Raw genomic sequence first — 18,133 nt, forward strand, 5'->3', positions numbered from 1 at the left:
CACCCAGAGCACTGGATAGTTTTTAAACCCTAAACTCCAATTTACCCCTAACACCCCATCTAAATCCTAACCCCATACATCCGGCCCCTAGGCTATAAACCCCTATGACGAAAATAACATCCTGTATGGTTCATACAAAAAAATAGGCATTTTACAAGTCTAGTTTACAACAAGATTGCGCTACAAAATTGTGTTGATTAAAAAAAACTGAATTGGCCTGTGTTGGTGACCAGGGTGCAGCTTTGTGTCACGACCTCCAGTGTGCTAAGTTTGTAAGCTTTTCTATGGGATGTTGGCCTGGCGCCCGGGTATGTTAGCGAATCACTGATCTAGAATAAAGACATTGTGGAGAGGCAGCACCGTGTGTATAAACCCGCCCTCAAAAAAAAAAAGATTGCGTTTCCCCAAATCCTCTCTGTCTACCCGCTTTTCCTTTCTTTTCTTTCCTTTTAATTTTCCAAAACTCTGCTTTTATTAACTTCAAAATATGACTTTTATGCCGAGCTATTTGTTACTGCTATCAGGTCTCCGCGTTTTACTTACGGTTGATTTGGATGTGGAAACAAGTAACTTCATTGACATAAGCGCCCCAGAAGTAATCGACTACAAAGATCCCTGCAAAGCTGGTAATGTTACTATGTTTCATATTATATGGGATATTTAATTATAGTTTGCTTTATCTGGATTCCCTTTATAGATAAGACTGCACATTGGGCAAGACCGAAGTGATGGTTGATTTAAAGGGACAGGCAATGAGTTGAACTTGTTTTCACAAGCGCGCCGCTCGAAGGTGAAGCACATCACTTACGTAGTATAGCAGCAGCGTGTAAAGTTACCGAAATCAATTATGGTAGAAATGATAAAAAACTCGAGGCCAAGGCCAACCATATCGTGCATGGTGCGCCGGGCATTGTTCCACAGTGGTGTGTTAGGGGTATTGTATGGAACACACAGACAGCTGTCAAATCCAGACAGGGCTGAAAAGCCTTTGTCCATTAATCAATCAAGCATCACTTTGAGCTTGCTTCAATACAATTCAATGTTCTCTGTTATGTGAAGATCATTTATCCTGTTTTACCTTCTGTAGTGTATGTAGGAGGCTGGAATAGAGCTATGGAAGACTTGAATAGAATAGAATGGCCATGGAACATTTCAAGTGGGGGCATGATGAAAAAGATTCAAAACAGAGGGTATGGCCTTTTGATGAATCTAGGCGTGCTAAATAACATTGGGCACAAAATGTGGTCCTAAAACCTGTGTGTGTGTGTATATATATATATATATATATATATATATATATATATATATATATATATATATATAAGACATAACATTGTACTTAAGCTACTGTAAATTGGAGGCTGGAATAGCTATGAAACAGTTTTAAAGAACAGACATGGACCATGTCAATTGGGTGCAAGAGATGATAGAGTCAAAACAAGGGACAAAGCCTTAAAGGTATATTTCACCTATGACTCTGGGTTGGTTTTGATCGTGTCCAAGGCACCTCTAGGTCAGTGACATCTGTTTCACACATATTGACCACCGAGAAGTCATGTCTGGGTTTCGCGCACCGAATTATACACCCGATGACCTCATGTGGATGAGATCTGAAAATTAACGTATTCCCGCTTTGTGGCATTTCACAAAGCCTCTATGTTATGATTATCGTTCTATACATTTGTGTTCGTGTATACTTTATATGGTCGTCCTTGTTCGATAGAGCCATTGGACATTTCCAGCAATGTTCCTATCGGCATATTCATTGTTAGATGTGCAAGGTGCCACATTTTCTCTCAGCCTCTGAAAGACTACAGCTCAGCGTGGGCCGGTGCTTCCTGCTCTGGCCCTGTCATGCATCGTGCATTTGCTGTGAATACAGGACCTTGTGGTACACTATAAGCAGACTAATACATAGGAAGTCGAAACTTCCTGATCCTACCGGTGAAATTAAAATGTGCTCGTTCTAGCTTGTGGTGAGCACTTTTTTAAAATGTTTATGACAAAGTCTTGATGTTTTTAATATAGAGCTAAGGTGAAATGTCCATTTAATTGAATCCATCAATTTAAACACACAGGACTCTAGGGTATGTAACAAGGTACTTCATTTTGTAAAAGGGTCTGCTCAGCCAGAAGACTGTTATCCACAATGCTATATGTATCTGTGACCACCTGGGTTTGAACTAGGGTTGAATATTTTCCCGGTATTATACAAATGTTCCATCCCGAAAATAAATCACTAACACGGTATTTCCCGCCAAAACCGGAAGTGTCATTCAAAAGCATTTAAAGGATATAAATAACCCTGTGTCTGGATTTGAATAGAGTTTTAATCAAACATTCAAGCACGAAAATAAAATATAAAAAGCACAATGATGTGCTCTCTTGGGTAAATAAATGAAAAAGCTCCAGTAGGCTAATCTTTTTGAGTGTGAACTGTACTACTGTACTGTATTGTATTATACTGTACTATATGGGCTGGAATTAGGCACCTCGTTCAAACCATGATAAAGCAGAGAGAACATTCTGGTGCAGCACCATGTGTCCTACAAAGTATAGCGAATTTGGTTATCATTTTTAAGAATATTTCCCCTAATGCTATTAGCCTGCCTACCTATTTCTGTAAGAACCGATGCTGATGATGAGAAGCAGGAACGGAGAGTGAACATTTAATCAAGCACAGACAAGGAACAGGACAGGAACAGCGTCAGAAAAGGGGGAACAAAACAACATGACGACAATAATGCTGAAGCGGGGGACAACCTCGGGAACAGACAGATATAGGGGAGGAAATAAACACAGGTGAGTGAGTCCAGGTAAGTGTAATGGATCGCTGATGCGTGTGACGAGGGGAGCAGGTGTACGTAATGATGGTGGCAGAAGTGCGTGCGTTAAGCAGGGCAGCCTGGCACCCTCGAGCACCAAGGAGGGAGAGCGGAAGCAGGCGTGACAGTACAGTACCCCCCCACCCGGTGTCCCGTCCGGACGAGCCTGACGGGCCGGCCGAGGCATGGGCGCTGAAACAGCCAGTCGGGGTGAGACAGCTTGATGAGCCCGCTGGGACGTGGGAGCCTGATGAGCCGACTGAGGCATAAAAACCTGACGATCCGGCTGAGGCCTGACGTGGGATGGGCGCCTGCCGAGCCAACTGGGGCAAGGAAAAATCTTGAGCTGGCTAGGGCGTGGAGAGGAAAAGGCACAAAACACCAACATCAAAATCTCGTCCCAACTGTAAAGTATGGTGGAGAGAGCATCATGGTTTGGGGCTGCTTTGCTGCCTCAGGGCCTGGACAGCTTGCTATCATCGACGAAAAATGAATTCCCAAGTTTATCGAGACATTTTGTAAGACTATCTGTCCGCCAATTGAAGCTCAACAGAAGTTGGGTGATGCAACAGGGCAACGACCCAAAACACAAAGTAAATCAACAACAGAATGGCTTGAACAGAAGAAAGTATGACTTCCGGAGTGGCCCAATCAGAGTTCTGACCTTAACCCAATTTAAAATGCTGTAGCATGACCTTGAGAGCGGTTCACTCTAGACATCCTAAGAATATTACTGAACTGAAACAGTTTTGTAAAAATGAATGGTCCAAAATTCCTCCTGCCCGTTGTGCAGGTCTGATCCGCAATTACAGAAAATGTTTGGTTGAGTTTATTGCTGCCAAAGGAAGGTCAACCAGTTATTAAATCCAAGAGTTCACATACTTTTCTCACCCTACACTGTGAATGTTTACACAGTGTGTTCAATAAAGACATGAAAACATGTAATTGTTGGTGTGTTATTAGTTTAAGCAGACTGTGTTTGTCTATTGTTGTGACTTAGATGAAGATCAGATTTTATGACCAATTTATGCAGAAATCCAGGTATTTCCAAAGGGGTCACATTATTTTTCTTGCCACTGTATATATAGGGCTATAAATCAATTTTGAACAGGATGATCTATTTTGGAAGCAATTTTAATGGAATTGATGGAGAGAGAGAGACTGCAAGAGTGTGCTCGCTCTTGCACTCTCTGCAGCTGCAATAAACATTTAAAAAAATTAGGTGACCCTGAAAGCCAGATAGAGATGTGTAAATTAGACTCACATTCGGTCATTATACTACTGTAGCATAGGCTATGCTGCAGCAAATGTAGGTCCACCTGTCACAATAAAAAGTTAACATGATGAGATGATACTGATACATACTGAGATTGGCTGTCGGTCCCCACCCTGAGCATTGAACATGCAGTGACTAGAGAGAAGGCCGTAAAGAATCCAGATTTAGACATTGCATATCATTTAAAAGTTCCATTTCACGTCATGTTCATATAAATAATTTATAATATTTTATTACAATTTATCAGTTTCTCACAGTTATTTTTCCTGGGAAAAGAGTGGTTTTATGTGGTACATTTAGGTAAATCTCAGTAACCGCTAACCTAGTTTGAACTCAGATCATCTGAGGTTGTATTAATCCACAGAGCTTCCTCAGAAAATGTACACTCAGACAAGGTTACTCATCACGTGAGCGTGGCTCACTGAACCCCCTCCATCATACTTCAATGCCATTTGGCCTCTTCCTCCTCTTCACAATGACCCCATTAGCTAACAGACTAGACATCAATAGATCAAACTCGGGTCACAGCACCATTGTGATCCACTCCGATGCTTTTGATTTGTATTTAATAATACATTGTCGGTGCACTGAATAGGCTCCCTCTTCTTGGAGACCCAGTTTACAATTGTGTTCAACTATCTGGTTCCCCACATCTCTCAACTCCCCTCTTTTCTTCCCTTTCCTCTACCTCTTTTATATCACGATACTCTCATCTTCTCTCCACCCTCCCAACCTTCCCCATATTTACTTTTCCCTCTCCATTCGTTATTTCCTCCTTTGTCCTGTTCCCTTCTTCCCTCTCCCCCCTAATATCATCTCTGTCCTCTTCCTTCTCTCCGTTGCCTGGAGACCCGAGGTCATTGAGGCCATGACAGAGTAGTCCTCGGTTGGAAGCCGGTGAAATCCCACTGGCTGCAAGGCATATGCTGAGCACTGTAGGCCTAGGTCTGCAGTCATTTACAGTCATTCTTTGCATGAATGACTTTGCTTCAAAGGCAGGGACAACCAGGGCTTATTGCCAAAGTACTTAGTTAGGGTTACTTAGACCCAGGATTTGGTGGTTCCCTTCTCCATAATTTACTTTCCCTTGCCCCATGAACAGATGTAGGGTCTTAATTTGAGCCAGATTGTTACAGCAGGAAAATAATCCTGCAGCAACAGGAAATGTGAATTATTATGTGGATTATAATTAATGGACATTTTTGTAGGGGTTTATACACTTCTACAAACCCTTAAAAATTGAAATCGCAAACTTCAAAAACCTTTTCAAACCTCAAATACACTGCACGTTTTACATTTCCTGCAACTCTCGTGTAGATTTGGCCTTGTATTTTAGGTTATTATCCTGCTGAAAGGTGCATTTTCCCTCCCAGTTTTGTTGGAAAGCAGACTAAACCAGGTCTTACTCTAGGATTTTGCCTGTACTTATAGCTGTATTTTGTTTATTTTTATTAATAAAACATCTCTCTAGTCCTTGCCCATGACAAGCATACCCATAACATGATGCAGCCACCACCATGCTTGAAAATATGAAGAGTGGTACTCAGTGATCTTTTTTTCCGCCAAACATAATGCTTTGTATTCAGGACAAAAGTTTATTTTTTTATCACATTTTTTGGCAGTATATTTTAAGTGCCTTGTTGCATGTTTTAGAATATTTTGATTCTGTACAGGCTTCCTTCTTTTCACTCTGTCATTTAGGTTAGTATTGTGGAGTGCTAATTCTCCATGGACCTTATTTGAACATGTCACAGTGTGAGGGAAGCCACAAGGGAAAATAGGGAAAAAAGCAGAGTGTAGCTCAATCCCACTAGACTCATTCCCTCTGGACAGAAGTCAGCAAATTCCCAAGAGGCATCTACTTTAACATTATTGCTTTGACTACTTAATTATAAATTCTGAGTATCATATCTGAAATTTGCCAATCTATATGTCATGCATCTCACACTTTGTGTCTCTAAAGGTTAGATTTGTCATGGCAGGTTGAATTGAACCTGTTTTCTGATCAATTTCTCTCAACTCACTGTGCTAATTAAGCCTTCCGATTGTTATGCTTTGACAGGTTACTCTAACTGACAAGTAGCAGCCTGTCTGGGTATTCAAAGAGTATGGCCTCTCAGCTCTACATCTGCACACTGCTGCACACCATCATGCCGATCTATGTGGTAGTATGGGTATTGGAACATGACCATAAGGTTTGTGTGGGGTTGATTAGATTACTGTATGTCATGGGGAAAAAGGGTCTAGATTCAGAAAGCACGTATATTTCAACCCCTTTATGTACACTGAACAAAAATATAAACACACTATGTAAAGTGTTTCATGAGCTGAAATGAAAAATCCCAGAAATGTTCCATACACACAAACAGCTTATTTCTCTCAGGTTTTGTACACACATTTGTTCACATCCCTGTTAGTGAGCATTTCTCCTTTGCCAAGATAACCCATCCACCTGACAGGTGTGGCATATCAAGAAGCTGATTGAACAGCATGATTATAGGTGCACCTTGTGCTGGGGACAATAAAAGGCTGCTTTAAAATGTGCAGTTTGGTCACACAACACAATGCCACAGATGTCTCAAGTTTTGAGGGAGAGTGCAATTGACATTCTGACTGCAGGAATGTCAACCAGAGCTGTTGCCAGATAATTAAAATTGTATTTCTCTACCAATGCCATTTCAGAGAATTTGGCAGTATGTCCAATCGGCCTCATATTCGCAGGCCACGTGTAACCACGCAAGGACCTCCACATTTGGCTTCTTCACCTGCGGGATCGCTGCTGAGCAGTATTTCTGTCTGTGATAAAGCCATTTTTTTGGGAAAACTCATTCTGATGGTCTCATTCTCCCCAGTGGGTGGGCCTCGCTGCCAAGTGGGTGGGCCTATGCCCTCCAAGGCCGCACCGCTGCACCGCAGGCTGTACCGCTGGCTTTTCCGCTGCCCAGTCATGTGAAATCCATAGATTAGGGTAACTTAATAAAATTGTTGAAATTGTTGCATGTTGCGTTTATATTTTTGTTCAGTATAATTGTGTTCTATTGGGCATCTCTGTTTAAGTATGAATGCACTGTATGTGCTCACACACGTGACAGTTAGTGGGTATGTGAGGGTTATTTTGCAGTGCATACTGTATGCTAACTGTATGCTAACTAACAGAGCCCTGAGGGCCTCCCATTGGGGGAGAGGGAAGCACCAATCACACATCAGCTCACACACCATAGCCAGCAGGCAGGGTGTGGGCCTTACTGCATAGCTTCACACATGTCAAAAATGAGGGACCTAAGCATAACATACCCCAAAGCACTGCTTTACATGCTGTAGGTGATATACCGTCAGCTGAATTCAAATGCGTACCATGCCGAGTGGCTGTAGATACGTTTATGTTTTAAATATACCAGATTCCCACCTTTACTTCCAGTTTCTTCCAACTACTGTGTAGCTATATATTCGGGTACAAATAAAGGTTTACCAAAAACAGTAGTTGTCTCCCTTTCACTTTTTCCATCTCTGTCTTCTTGATTGCCTGTCGAAATAACTATCTCTCTAGTTTTGCAAACTTTTTTTGCCAACTGTGAATCGCATTAAAACAATGTTTCAGCTGCAGAATGAATTCTTGGTTGTGTCTGTGTGTCTGCTCTAGCTGCCTTCCTGGGAGACATTGCTTTGGATGAGGAAGACCTGCGTATGTTTAAGGTGGACCGCATTCTGGATGTTATTCAGAGGTCCATCCAGACCTTCAATGACACAGATGCAGGTACAGTACAGGAGTCATGCTGGACATGGAGGATTCACAATTGGGGTCAATTTAGGGTGTGTTCACATATGACTGCCATCAAACCATGTATGAATTTTAAACGAGGGGTTACATTTGTTTTCCAAAGGGACTGAGTTAAAATTGACTGAATGACCTCAACCCTGCATGGGTTACATATCTGTTTGCATGTGTTTGTTCCAGTGAATGGTTCGTTGTCCAGTGAGAGCAGTAGGAATGACATGTCTCCAGACAGCCATGGGCAGGGCTTTCGTCGCAGGAGGAGGGCTGCCACCTCCAGACCAGAGCGGGTGTGGCCAGATGGGGTCATTCCATATGTAATCAGTGGGAATTTCAGTGGTGAGTTCTGACTAGGAGATAGAGAAAGACCTTAAATTGACTTGATTTTCAGATGCTTCATTGATTGTTAACGTCTCTCCATCTGTCTGTAGCTACAGTATAGCTACATACCATAACTTTGTAGCATTATAGAGAATAAATCATTATTTGTTTGCTTTTGATGTTCAATCATATAAGTTGTCTACTAATGTACGACATCAGTAATTCAATCCACTTAGACTCTCAGTGCAGTCCTTGATTAGGGCACTTGAAGGACCACCCTCCCTTTTAGGCAGCCAGCGAGCGATATTCCGTCAGGCCATGCGTCACTGGGAGAAGCACACGTGCGTGACCTTCATTGAGAGGACAACGGAGGAGAGCTACATAGTCTTCACCTACCGGCCATGCGGGTGAGTGACATGCCATTGTTGCAATAGGCTATAGACGGGATAGCTGAGAAAGTCACCAATATGAAGCTCATTCTTCAATGCGGCAGAAGGTTGTGATTCTAGATGGCCAGATAGATAGCACCAATAACAAGAAACTACAATGTGGGGAATTTTAAGTGACTCGTTTCAGCTAGTTTTATCTTGTTATTTTCACTGATCTAACCACGATGCTAATATGGCCTAAATTCGCTAGCTAGCTAACCAACAACTGTAACGATGTATTGAGAACCAGTTGAGAACAAGTTCTCATTTACAACTGCGACCTGGCCAAGATAAAGCAATGCAGTTTGACACACAACAACACAGAGTTACACATGGAATAAACAAACATACAGTCAATAATATGTTAGAAAAAAAGTATATATACATTGTGTGCAAATGAGGTAAGATAACGGGGCAAGAAACAGGCCATGGTGGCGAAGTACTTACAATACAGCAATTAAACACTGGAATGGTAGATATACTGGGGTGCAAAGGAGCAAGGTAAATGAATAAATACAGTATGGGGATGAGGTAGTTGGATGGGCTATTTACAGATGAGCTACAAGTGCAGTGATCTGTGAGCTGCTCTGACAGCTGGTGCTTATTAAAGCTAGTGAGGGAGATATATGTCTCCAGCTTCAGTGATTTTTGTAGTTCATTCCAGTCATTGGCAGCAGAGAACTGGAAGGAAAGGCAGCCGAAGGAGGAATTGGCTTTGGGGGTGACCAGTGAGATATAACTTCTGGAGCGTGTGCTACGGGTGGGTGCTGCTATGGTGACCAGTGAGCTGAGATAAGGCGGGGCTTTACCTAGCAAAGACTTGTAGATGACCTGTAGCCAGTGGGTTTGGCAACGAGTATGAAGCGAGGGCCAGCCAACGAGAGTGTACAGGTCACAGTGGTGGGTAGTATATGGGGCTTTGGTGACAAAACTGATGGCACTGTGATAGACTGCATCCAAATATAGTGTACATGTTGTCAACAACCTATGCCAACTCTGTCTGTTTTGTCTCATAGTTGCGCCCACGTCGGTTTTGTTGCTAAACAACCAACCCGTCTATTAGGATACCAAATCTTCTCTTGTCTCTCCAGGAAAGCTCAATGCACTCACCTACTACTTAGAAGTCCTTTATGCCCACCTGCTGGTAAATTACAGCTCTCTCCTGATTTTCATCAGTACAGCTCCATCCCACAGAACATTGCCAGATGCTTCTGGGTTGTGGCCTTCTAAGCTGTCCTTGACACAAAATATATGTTTTCCTATGCAAAAGAATGCACTTCAGGCAGGAATGCTTCACTGTCATTTTAGCCTATATCTTCAGCTCCTGTGGTTTCAAACCTGGTGATTATCTCCATGAGCAGCAACTACATGCCTCCACATTGACCTTAAACCTTTTCACAATGTCTGCCATTCAGACAAGGTTCATACTTCACACTGCAGGACTAATTGCTCTTTCTTCTCTCATATTTTTTGCTTAAGACAGATTAGGACTGGCTCCAAATGCATAGTCTAGCAGTAACACTCTCATCCTCGGAACCACATACAGATGCCGGTTCAGAGCTTTCATCAGCCCTATGAATTTCTCATTCCGCTGCTCTTTCTCCCTGCTTCTCTGCTCCTGTCATTTCACAAATAAATACAAATATGTAAGGAGTTAGAAATTCTGTTCTCCTTTGAAAAAGAAAGAAAAGACTGGGAGCGAGGCTGTAAGAGAGTTGTTCTACACAGGGGATTTGATTGTAAGTACACTGTTTTTTTGGCCAGGGCTGACTTGTAAAAGAGTTGTAAATCTCAATGTGCCCGCTCGTTAAATAAAGGATAAAAAAATTTTAAACAATGTGTGTGTTGCCTGCATGTGCTGTGCAATTATTTTCAACCTGTTACTGTATGTGTGTTTTTGAGTGTTTTTGCGACTTCTATAGCCACGTTTCCCCCCTTGCTCCAAAACTAGCTGAGATCGTCACAAATTGCATGTGACAAAAAAAGAAAACTGGAACATTGCCTCAGAGCAAAGTCTTTGGTCAGTTTTTAAATCTGGGCTTGGTTTTCATGTGTGACTGACCATAGAGCTAGAGCTGTATTGTATTTCTCCAGTTGCAGAGTTTGAACATACTGGGTTATTGAAGTGTGCGGGGTAAATGGTCAAATCCATTTTCATTCAGGGGTCAAATTAGAGTCAAATAATGAACTGAAAGAAAATCAATGAGTACAAATCAATGGGTAGTTTTTCAATTCAATAAATGTAATAAGGTATTATATGTGCTGAATTGACTGAAGTAAATGTTAATCAAGCACAATCTGTGAGAAAAGGCCCACTGTCTCCCAAGCGCATATCCCCCTGAAAGACTGTGTCTCCCTCTGCAGGTGTTGCTCCTACGTGGGCAGGAGGGGCGGAGGTCCCCAGGCCATCTCCATAGGAAAGAACTGTGACAAGTTTGGGATCGTTGTGCATGAACTGGGCCACGTGATCGGCTTCTGGCACGAGCATACACGGCCCGACCGCGATGAGCATGTCAGTATTATCAGAGATAACATCCAGGCAGGTAAATCTCTCTCTTTCTCTCTGTCTGTTTGCTTGCCTGTTTAGTCAAATTATTGAATAATACCTGATTTTAGTCTGACAGGTCAAATCTTGATTCTTCCCATTTGCCCCAGGTCAAGAGTATAACTTCCTGAAGATGGAGCCAGGGGAGGTGGACTCTCTTGGGGAAGTGTACGACTTTGACAGCATCATGCATTATGCACGGAATACCTTTTCAAGGTTGGTACAAAGCAACTGATTAATTATAGGCTCTGTTTGGTTCATTAGGTACTGTCTTGTTGGACATTCTACTCCTTAGGATCAACATGTAACGTATTCTGACCTTCAGTTGAGTATTAATCACACAAGTACTTTTCCCCTTATATATTCTAGTCAGGTCAAATATACATTTTATGCAGTAAAGCATCTCCAAAGTATCTGCATATTAGTGGTCTGGTATACAATAAATTAATAGTGCCATTTTTTTTAAATCCCCCATATATCACCCCCCCCCCCCCCCCCCCTCCGTGCTTGATAAATCCTCTTATTAGTATACGTGTTAGAATAACAATGTCACTGTCAGGAACTGGTTGTCTTCCAGAAAAACTAACACTTTGCACATAGTTCTCCTGCAAATAACCACTGGAAGCCATGGCGATTGGGTCCTGATTGGAATGATTTCACAGAAGACAGACGTCTTTTCATTTCAGTCTCGTGCATGTTGTTGCCCTGTTGCTTTTTCTGTGTTCTACTTTTTTACCTCCACCAACACTTTGCAGGCCAGGGTCGTGGAGGCGGGCCAGGGTAACTATAGGGCTGCCAGTTGGGTCTTTGTATGTGACAATCTGGGCTGGAGTGGCCTTGTTCTCTTGCATTCAGGGCTGGGCTCCACAGAGCCCTTTGGCACAGCCTAAAGCCCTCATTCAGAACACTCTGTTTGCACATGCCTGCCATTCAAGGGTGCATCGCCATGGGAACCTGGTGATGGTGAGCTCCCTAACTGGCTACTGAGGGACAGAAAGGGAGTTCAATAAAGTAGTAAAGTGTCAAACAGGAACTCCATGTGAAAATATCTTATTATGGCTTGCGCCTCAGCTGTCCCAACTCATGACTGCTTTTCCAGTGGAAATGTAGTTTATGGAAGTTCAATCAGGAAGGCTGGTCTGAATGATCATTTAACTTCATCCAGTAAGAACAACATAATTATCTTTGTTTCCTATTCTACGGGCGTAGTGGGAATGAATACAAACGTATCATCATCAATATAGCGTCTTGTTTCTTCTCCTCTTTCCTAATAGCCATGTGCGGAATGTGATTCACCTATTTACCTTAGCCTACAGATGTAGGATATTAATTTGAGCCAGTTTGCTACAGCAGGAAATCCTGCAGCAACAGGAAATGTGAATTATTATGTGAATGTTAATCCACAGCATTGTTGAAAAATTGTTTCTGATTGGCTAGAATGGCATTCTAGAATGGACATTAAAACCAAATAATGGGACAAGTTGGAAAATATATTGGGACAGTCGGAAAAGATATCGGGACTCCTCGTAATCATGATGTAATATGCTCTTCACATGCAGACTGTACTTACAGAATTCTAAATCAACAACCACAGAAACTGAAATAAGATACATTGTAAATGCAGGTCCAACGAGGAATATTTTTTGCTAGGTAGCATTGATTTGCTTTTCCAGAGACATATTCTTTTTGGAGCATCTGATGACCTAACGAGGTGAGTGATGAACCTGCTGTCGCTATGCTGTCAAATCCTCACACATGTTTCTAGTTTGCAATGCTGTCTCCTCGTTATTAACAGTCATTGTTGACGAGTATCCTATGGGAAGGCAAACTTTTCTAGCTAATCGGGCATTATCAGCTAATCGTTATGGATGTCGATAGAAAACGGTTTAAACAAACACAAATGCAGCTACTTTGCTGTTATACTGGGTGAAGAAGTTGTGACCATGTTAGCCATAGTTAGTTGGCTAGCTAGCAAGCAAGGGATAAGAGCGTTGCCACCAGCATGGCAATGGAACATAATGAATGAACAACTGGGTCGCGTCAATTAATATCGAACTAATCGAATGACAGATGAGAAAGCTTATAAAAATGGAAATATCAACAACAACAAAAAAGATGCCGGTAATTGTGTGCTTTAGTATTATTTTCTCTGGTATAAGCATGATAACGCCTCCATTCTGTACATTACCTTGGAAAAGTGAACTCCACAAAGGATGCTGCATCGTTTATTTTTTCCAAGGTATATATAGAACGGAGGCGTTTATCCCGCGTATACCACAGTTGTCAGCAGATGTTACAAAGTGCTTATACAGAAACCCAGCCTGCAAACAATGCAGATGTACTATAGAAGCACGGTGGCTAAGAAAAAACTCCATAGAAAGGCAGGAACCTAGGAACAAACCAGGCTCTAAGGGGTGGATAGTCCTCATATAGCTGTGCCCAGTGGAGATTATGAGAGTACATGGCCACACGTTCAAAGATGACAAGCAGGGTCAGATAATAAGTTATTTTAGAGGGTGCAACAGGTCACATAAGGATTAAAGGGCGAGCGGGCGGGAGAGAGGGAGAAAGAGGTGTGTGTGTGTCCGGAACAATGTAGCACGTTAGTGTACCATAGCCAAGTGGACTGAGGACGGCCAGGAAGTCCTGAGGCCTGGTCCTAGGAATCAGGTCCTCCGAGAGCGCAATGGGAGAATCAAAGAGAGTATACTTAAGATCACACAGGACACCAGATAAGACAGGAGAATTACACCAGATAGGACAGACTGACCGTAGCCCCCTGGCACATAGGCTATTGCAGCATAGATACTGGAGACTGGGTCAGGGGACACTGTCCAACGATACCCTCGGATGGGGCCAACCAGGCGGGATATAACCCCGCCCACTGCCAAAGCACATACAAATATAGATCAATAGGAGAAAGCCCTGCCTCCAGCTGTTTGCTTAGAAATTCTAGGCCTTATCCGGGTAGCTGGAGAGGAGAGCATTGCAGTAGTCTAATATTGAAGTTTAAAAAGAATGGCTTAGCTTTTCTGCATAATTTTTGGACAAAAAGTTTCAGATTTTTGCATGTTACAAAGATGAAGAAAAGCTGCTCTTCAAATATTTTTTCTTTGAGACGACTGTACAAACATCCAGATTAATTGTCAGATCAAACAGCAGATATCTTTGTTTATTTGGACGTAGAACGAGCATCTCTGTTTTGTCCGAGTTTAAAAGTAAAACATTTGCAGCCATTTTGGCAATTTTGGGCCTTCACCATGTTTTATTGAAATATAAAGCTTGACCAGAGTGAAGTGTTTTTAAAACCTCAAGTTTGCATTCCCTGCTGTGGAGGAAATTATATGAGCAACAAAGGAGTGATCAAATTAAGATCCTACATCTGTATAAGCACGGCACAATAATGTACATTCCTCACGCTTGTTGTTTAACCCATTGGTTCACTCTGGCAATGATCACCTTCCTCTCTCTCAACCAACCAAATCTTGGGATGTATTTGTATGTAAACTTACCCTCATTCTCGTACTTGCTGTTTTTCAGCAACTGTTTTGGGGTTTGATGCCATCATATCATCTGGCGCTGAGGATTCCCCAAACTATTTAATAAAATATCATATTGCATTCCGTCTTTGCTGTTCATTCAGTTAAGCCTGTACTCGATTGAACTGTTGTTAATGATGGTAATATCTAAGATAAATGGTTTTGAATTTTCGCAGTAAAACCAAAGTTTCCTCTTGTCCATCAATACAAATGAAAACTTCAGTTCTGCAAAGAGAGAATAGGTGTTGGTCTCTCTTATTGGTCTCTCTTATTGACCCTGTTTGTGTTTGTGTCTGAACCACAGAGGCATTTTCTTAGACACCATTCTACCTCGCTATGATGTAAATGGAGTCAGGCCACCCATTGGCCAGAGGACAAGGCTGAGCAAAGGGGACATCACACAAGCTCGCAAACTCTACAAGTGTACAAGTAAGACAAATCCGACTTGGCAGGCCTCCTGACTGCTGGTTCTTTGGCTGACCCCATAAGAGCACCCATTTTGGTTTCAGGTAGAACCCTTTTGGGTTCCATGTAGAACCCTTCCATTTTACCTGGAACCCAAAAGGGATCTTCAAAGGTTTCAGCTATGGCTATAGCCAAAGAACCCTTTTAGGTTATAGATAGCTCTTTTTGTTTCTAAGAGTATAGAATTCTCACCATGTGAAATGTCAGAGAGAACATGCTGATAAACCCTGCACAAGGTCTAACTACTACCACCCCTGCCTATTCAAAAGATGACGACTGATGATTACTGTGTTAATTTTTCTGAGTCTAAGACAAGACTGTGACGACAAATCTGTGACATTAGTAGATGAATGGACTTGCGTTGTCATTGTCGAAAGGAGGTTGATTGTTTTTTTGTTTCTTTGTTTCCAGAAATTGGAATTCAGTTTATTGTTGTAATCTGGAGAACTCAAGCCCCAGGAATGGCGAATGTTGTTAAAATTCAACAACCAATAAATCAGCAACCATTCAAGTGCTAGTTATTGTTCCTCCTTTTTGAGGCTAAAGGAAATCTACAGTATGTTGAGACAGTATGTTGAGACAACTGCCTTCTTTCTCTATTGTAGCTTATGCCATTCCTGTGGTGTGTTTAGAGTCTGTTTCTTTGTTTTATTACCATGTGCTGTTTTGTGGGCAGGGTGTGGGGACAGCCTACAGGACAGTAGTGGCAACTTCTCCTCTCCTGGTTATCCCAATGGATATGCAGCCTATGTCCACTGTATCTGGAGGATCGCTGTCACACCTGGAGAGAAGGTGGGTTGAAAACATCCAAGGGCTAGCCGTCAAACTCTGTCTTGTGGAAATAGTTCACAACTGTGCAGCGAGTTTCTCCTTGAGTTAAATCAGTTCTAGGGTTGCAAACCTATCGGTAATTTACTAAAGTTACCAGAATCTTCAATAATTTTGGTAATTGACAGAAAATCTATGGCAATTGATTGTAACGTTGGTCATTTATATTTGAATAACTTTAAAAAAACAAAACAATATACAGTATTTATCCATTATGAACTCAGCAAAAAAATAAACTTTCCCTTTTTCATGACCATGTCTTTCAAAGATAATTAGAAAAAATCCAAATAACTTCACAAATCTTCACTGTAAAGGGTTTAAACACTGTTTCCTGTGCTTGTTCAATGAACCATAAACAATTCATGAACATGCACCTGTGAAACGGTCGTTAAGACACTAACAGCTTGCAGGCGGTAGGCAATTAAGGTCACAATTATGAAAACGTATGAAAAATTCCAAAAGAAAGATGCCCAGGGTCCCTGCTCATCTGTGTGAATGTGCCTTAGGCATGCTGCAAATTTGTACTTATTTTACCTTTATTTAACTAGGCAAGTCAGTTAAAGAACAAATTCTTATTTTCAATGACAGCCTAGGAACAGTGGGTTAACTGCCTGTTCAGGGGCAGAATGACAGATTTGTACCTTGTCAGCTTGGGGATTTGAACTTGCAACCTTCCGGTTACAAGTCCAATGCTCTAACCACTAGGCTACCCTGCCACCCCAAAGAGGCATGAGGACTGCAGATGTGGCCAGGGCAATAAATTGCAACGTCCGTACTGTGAGATGCCTAACACAGAGCTACAGAGAGACAGGATGGACAGCTGATCGCCCTCGCAGTGGCAGACCACGTGTAACAACACCTGCACAGGATCGGTACATGCGAACATCACACCTGCGGGACAGGTACAGGATGTCAACAACAACTGCCCAAGTTACACCAGGAACACACAATCCCTCCATCAGTGCTAAGACTGTCCGTAATAGGCTGCGAGAGGCTGGACTGAGGGTTTGTAGGCCTGTTGTAAGGTAGCTCCTCACCAGACATCACCGGCAACAACGTCGCCTATGGGCACAAACCCACTGTCGCTGAACCAGACAGGACTGGCAAAAAGTGCTTTTTTCTGACGAGTCACGGTTTTGTCTCACCAGGGGTGATGGTCGGATTCACTTTTATTGTCGAAGGAATGAGTATTACACCGAGGCCTGTACTCTGGAGCGATATCGATTTGGAGGTGGAGGGTCCGTCATCGTCTGGGGCGGAGTGTCACAGCATAATCGGACTGAGCTTGTTGTCATTGCAGGTAATCTCAACGCCGTGAGTTACAGGGAAGACATCCTCCTCCCTCATGTGGTACCCTTCCTGCAGGCTCATCCTGACATGACCCTCCAGCATGACAGTGCCACATACTGCTCGTTCTGTGTGTGATTTCCTGCAAGACAGGAATGTCAGTGTTCTGCCATGGCCAGCAAAGAGCCCGGATCTCAATCCCATTGAGCACGTCTAGGACCTGTTGGATCGGAGGGTGAAGGCTAGGGCCATTCCCCCAGAAATGTCTGGGAACTTGCAGGTGCCTTGGTGGAAAAGTGGGCTAACATCTCACGGCAAGAACTGGCAAATCTGGTGCAGTCCCTGAAGAGGAGATGCACTGTAGTACTTATTGCAGCTGGTGGCCACACCAGATACTGACTGTTACTTTTGATTTTGATCCCCCCCCTTTGTTCAGGGACACATTATTCCATTTCTGTTAGTCACATGTCTGTGGAACTTGTCCAGTTTATGTCTGTTGTTGAATCTTGTTATGTTCATACAAATATTTACACATGTTAAGTTTGCTGAAAATAAATGCAGTTGACTGTGAGAGGACACTGTGAGTTTTTCTGTGTTCATATAGTGCATTCGGGAAGTAATCAGACCCCTTGCCTTTTCCACATTTTGTTTACGTTACAGCCTTACTCGAAAATGTATTAAATTGTTCTATTTCCTCATCAATCTACACACAATACCCCATGATGACAAAGCAAAAACTGTTTTTTGGAAATGCTTTTATAATTTATTTGAAATAAAAAAACATAGATATCACATTAACTTAAGTATTCAGACCCTTTACTCAGGACTCTGTTGAAGCACTTTTGGC

At 42.3% G+C, this 18,133-nt stretch overlaps 1 protein-coding gene across 3 annotated transcripts in view; it reads left to right on the forward strand.

The window, feature by feature from the left end:
- Window positions 1-384: 384 nt before the first annotated feature.
- The window catches only part of LOC135548358 (bone morphogenetic protein 1-like), a 55,431-nt gene continuing 37,682 nt past the window's right edge, over window positions 385-18,133 (forward strand). For 2 of the 3 annotated variants that reach the window (XM_064977878.1, XM_064977879.1), the window contains exons 1-8: window positions 385-626; window positions 7,742-7,855; window positions 8,057-8,212; window positions 8,484-8,601; window positions 10,987-11,165; window positions 11,278-11,383; window positions 15,011-15,135; window positions 15,848-15,963. In XM_064977878.1, the coding sequence (XP_064833950.1) occupies window positions 488-626; window positions 7,742-7,855; window positions 8,057-8,212; window positions 8,484-8,601; window positions 10,987-11,165; window positions 11,278-11,383; window positions 15,011-15,135; window positions 15,848-15,963 (1,053 nt within the window). In that variant the 5' untranslated portion in view covers window positions 385-487. Of the gene's footprint in view, window positions 627-6,163; window positions 6,297-7,741; window positions 7,856-8,056; window positions 8,213-8,483; window positions 8,602-10,986; window positions 11,166-11,277; window positions 11,384-15,010; window positions 15,136-15,847; window positions 15,964-18,133 lie in introns of all 3 variants that reach the window. The other variant, XM_064977880.1, reaches the window with a different exon arrangement.

This window comes from Oncorhynchus masou, chromosome 11 (genome assembly GCF_036934945.1).
Source record: "Oncorhynchus masou masou isolate Uvic2021 chromosome 11, UVic_Omas_1.1, whole genome shotgun sequence".
Taxonomy (NCBI): Eukaryota; Metazoa; Chordata; class Actinopteri; order Salmoniformes; family Salmonidae; genus Oncorhynchus; species Oncorhynchus masou.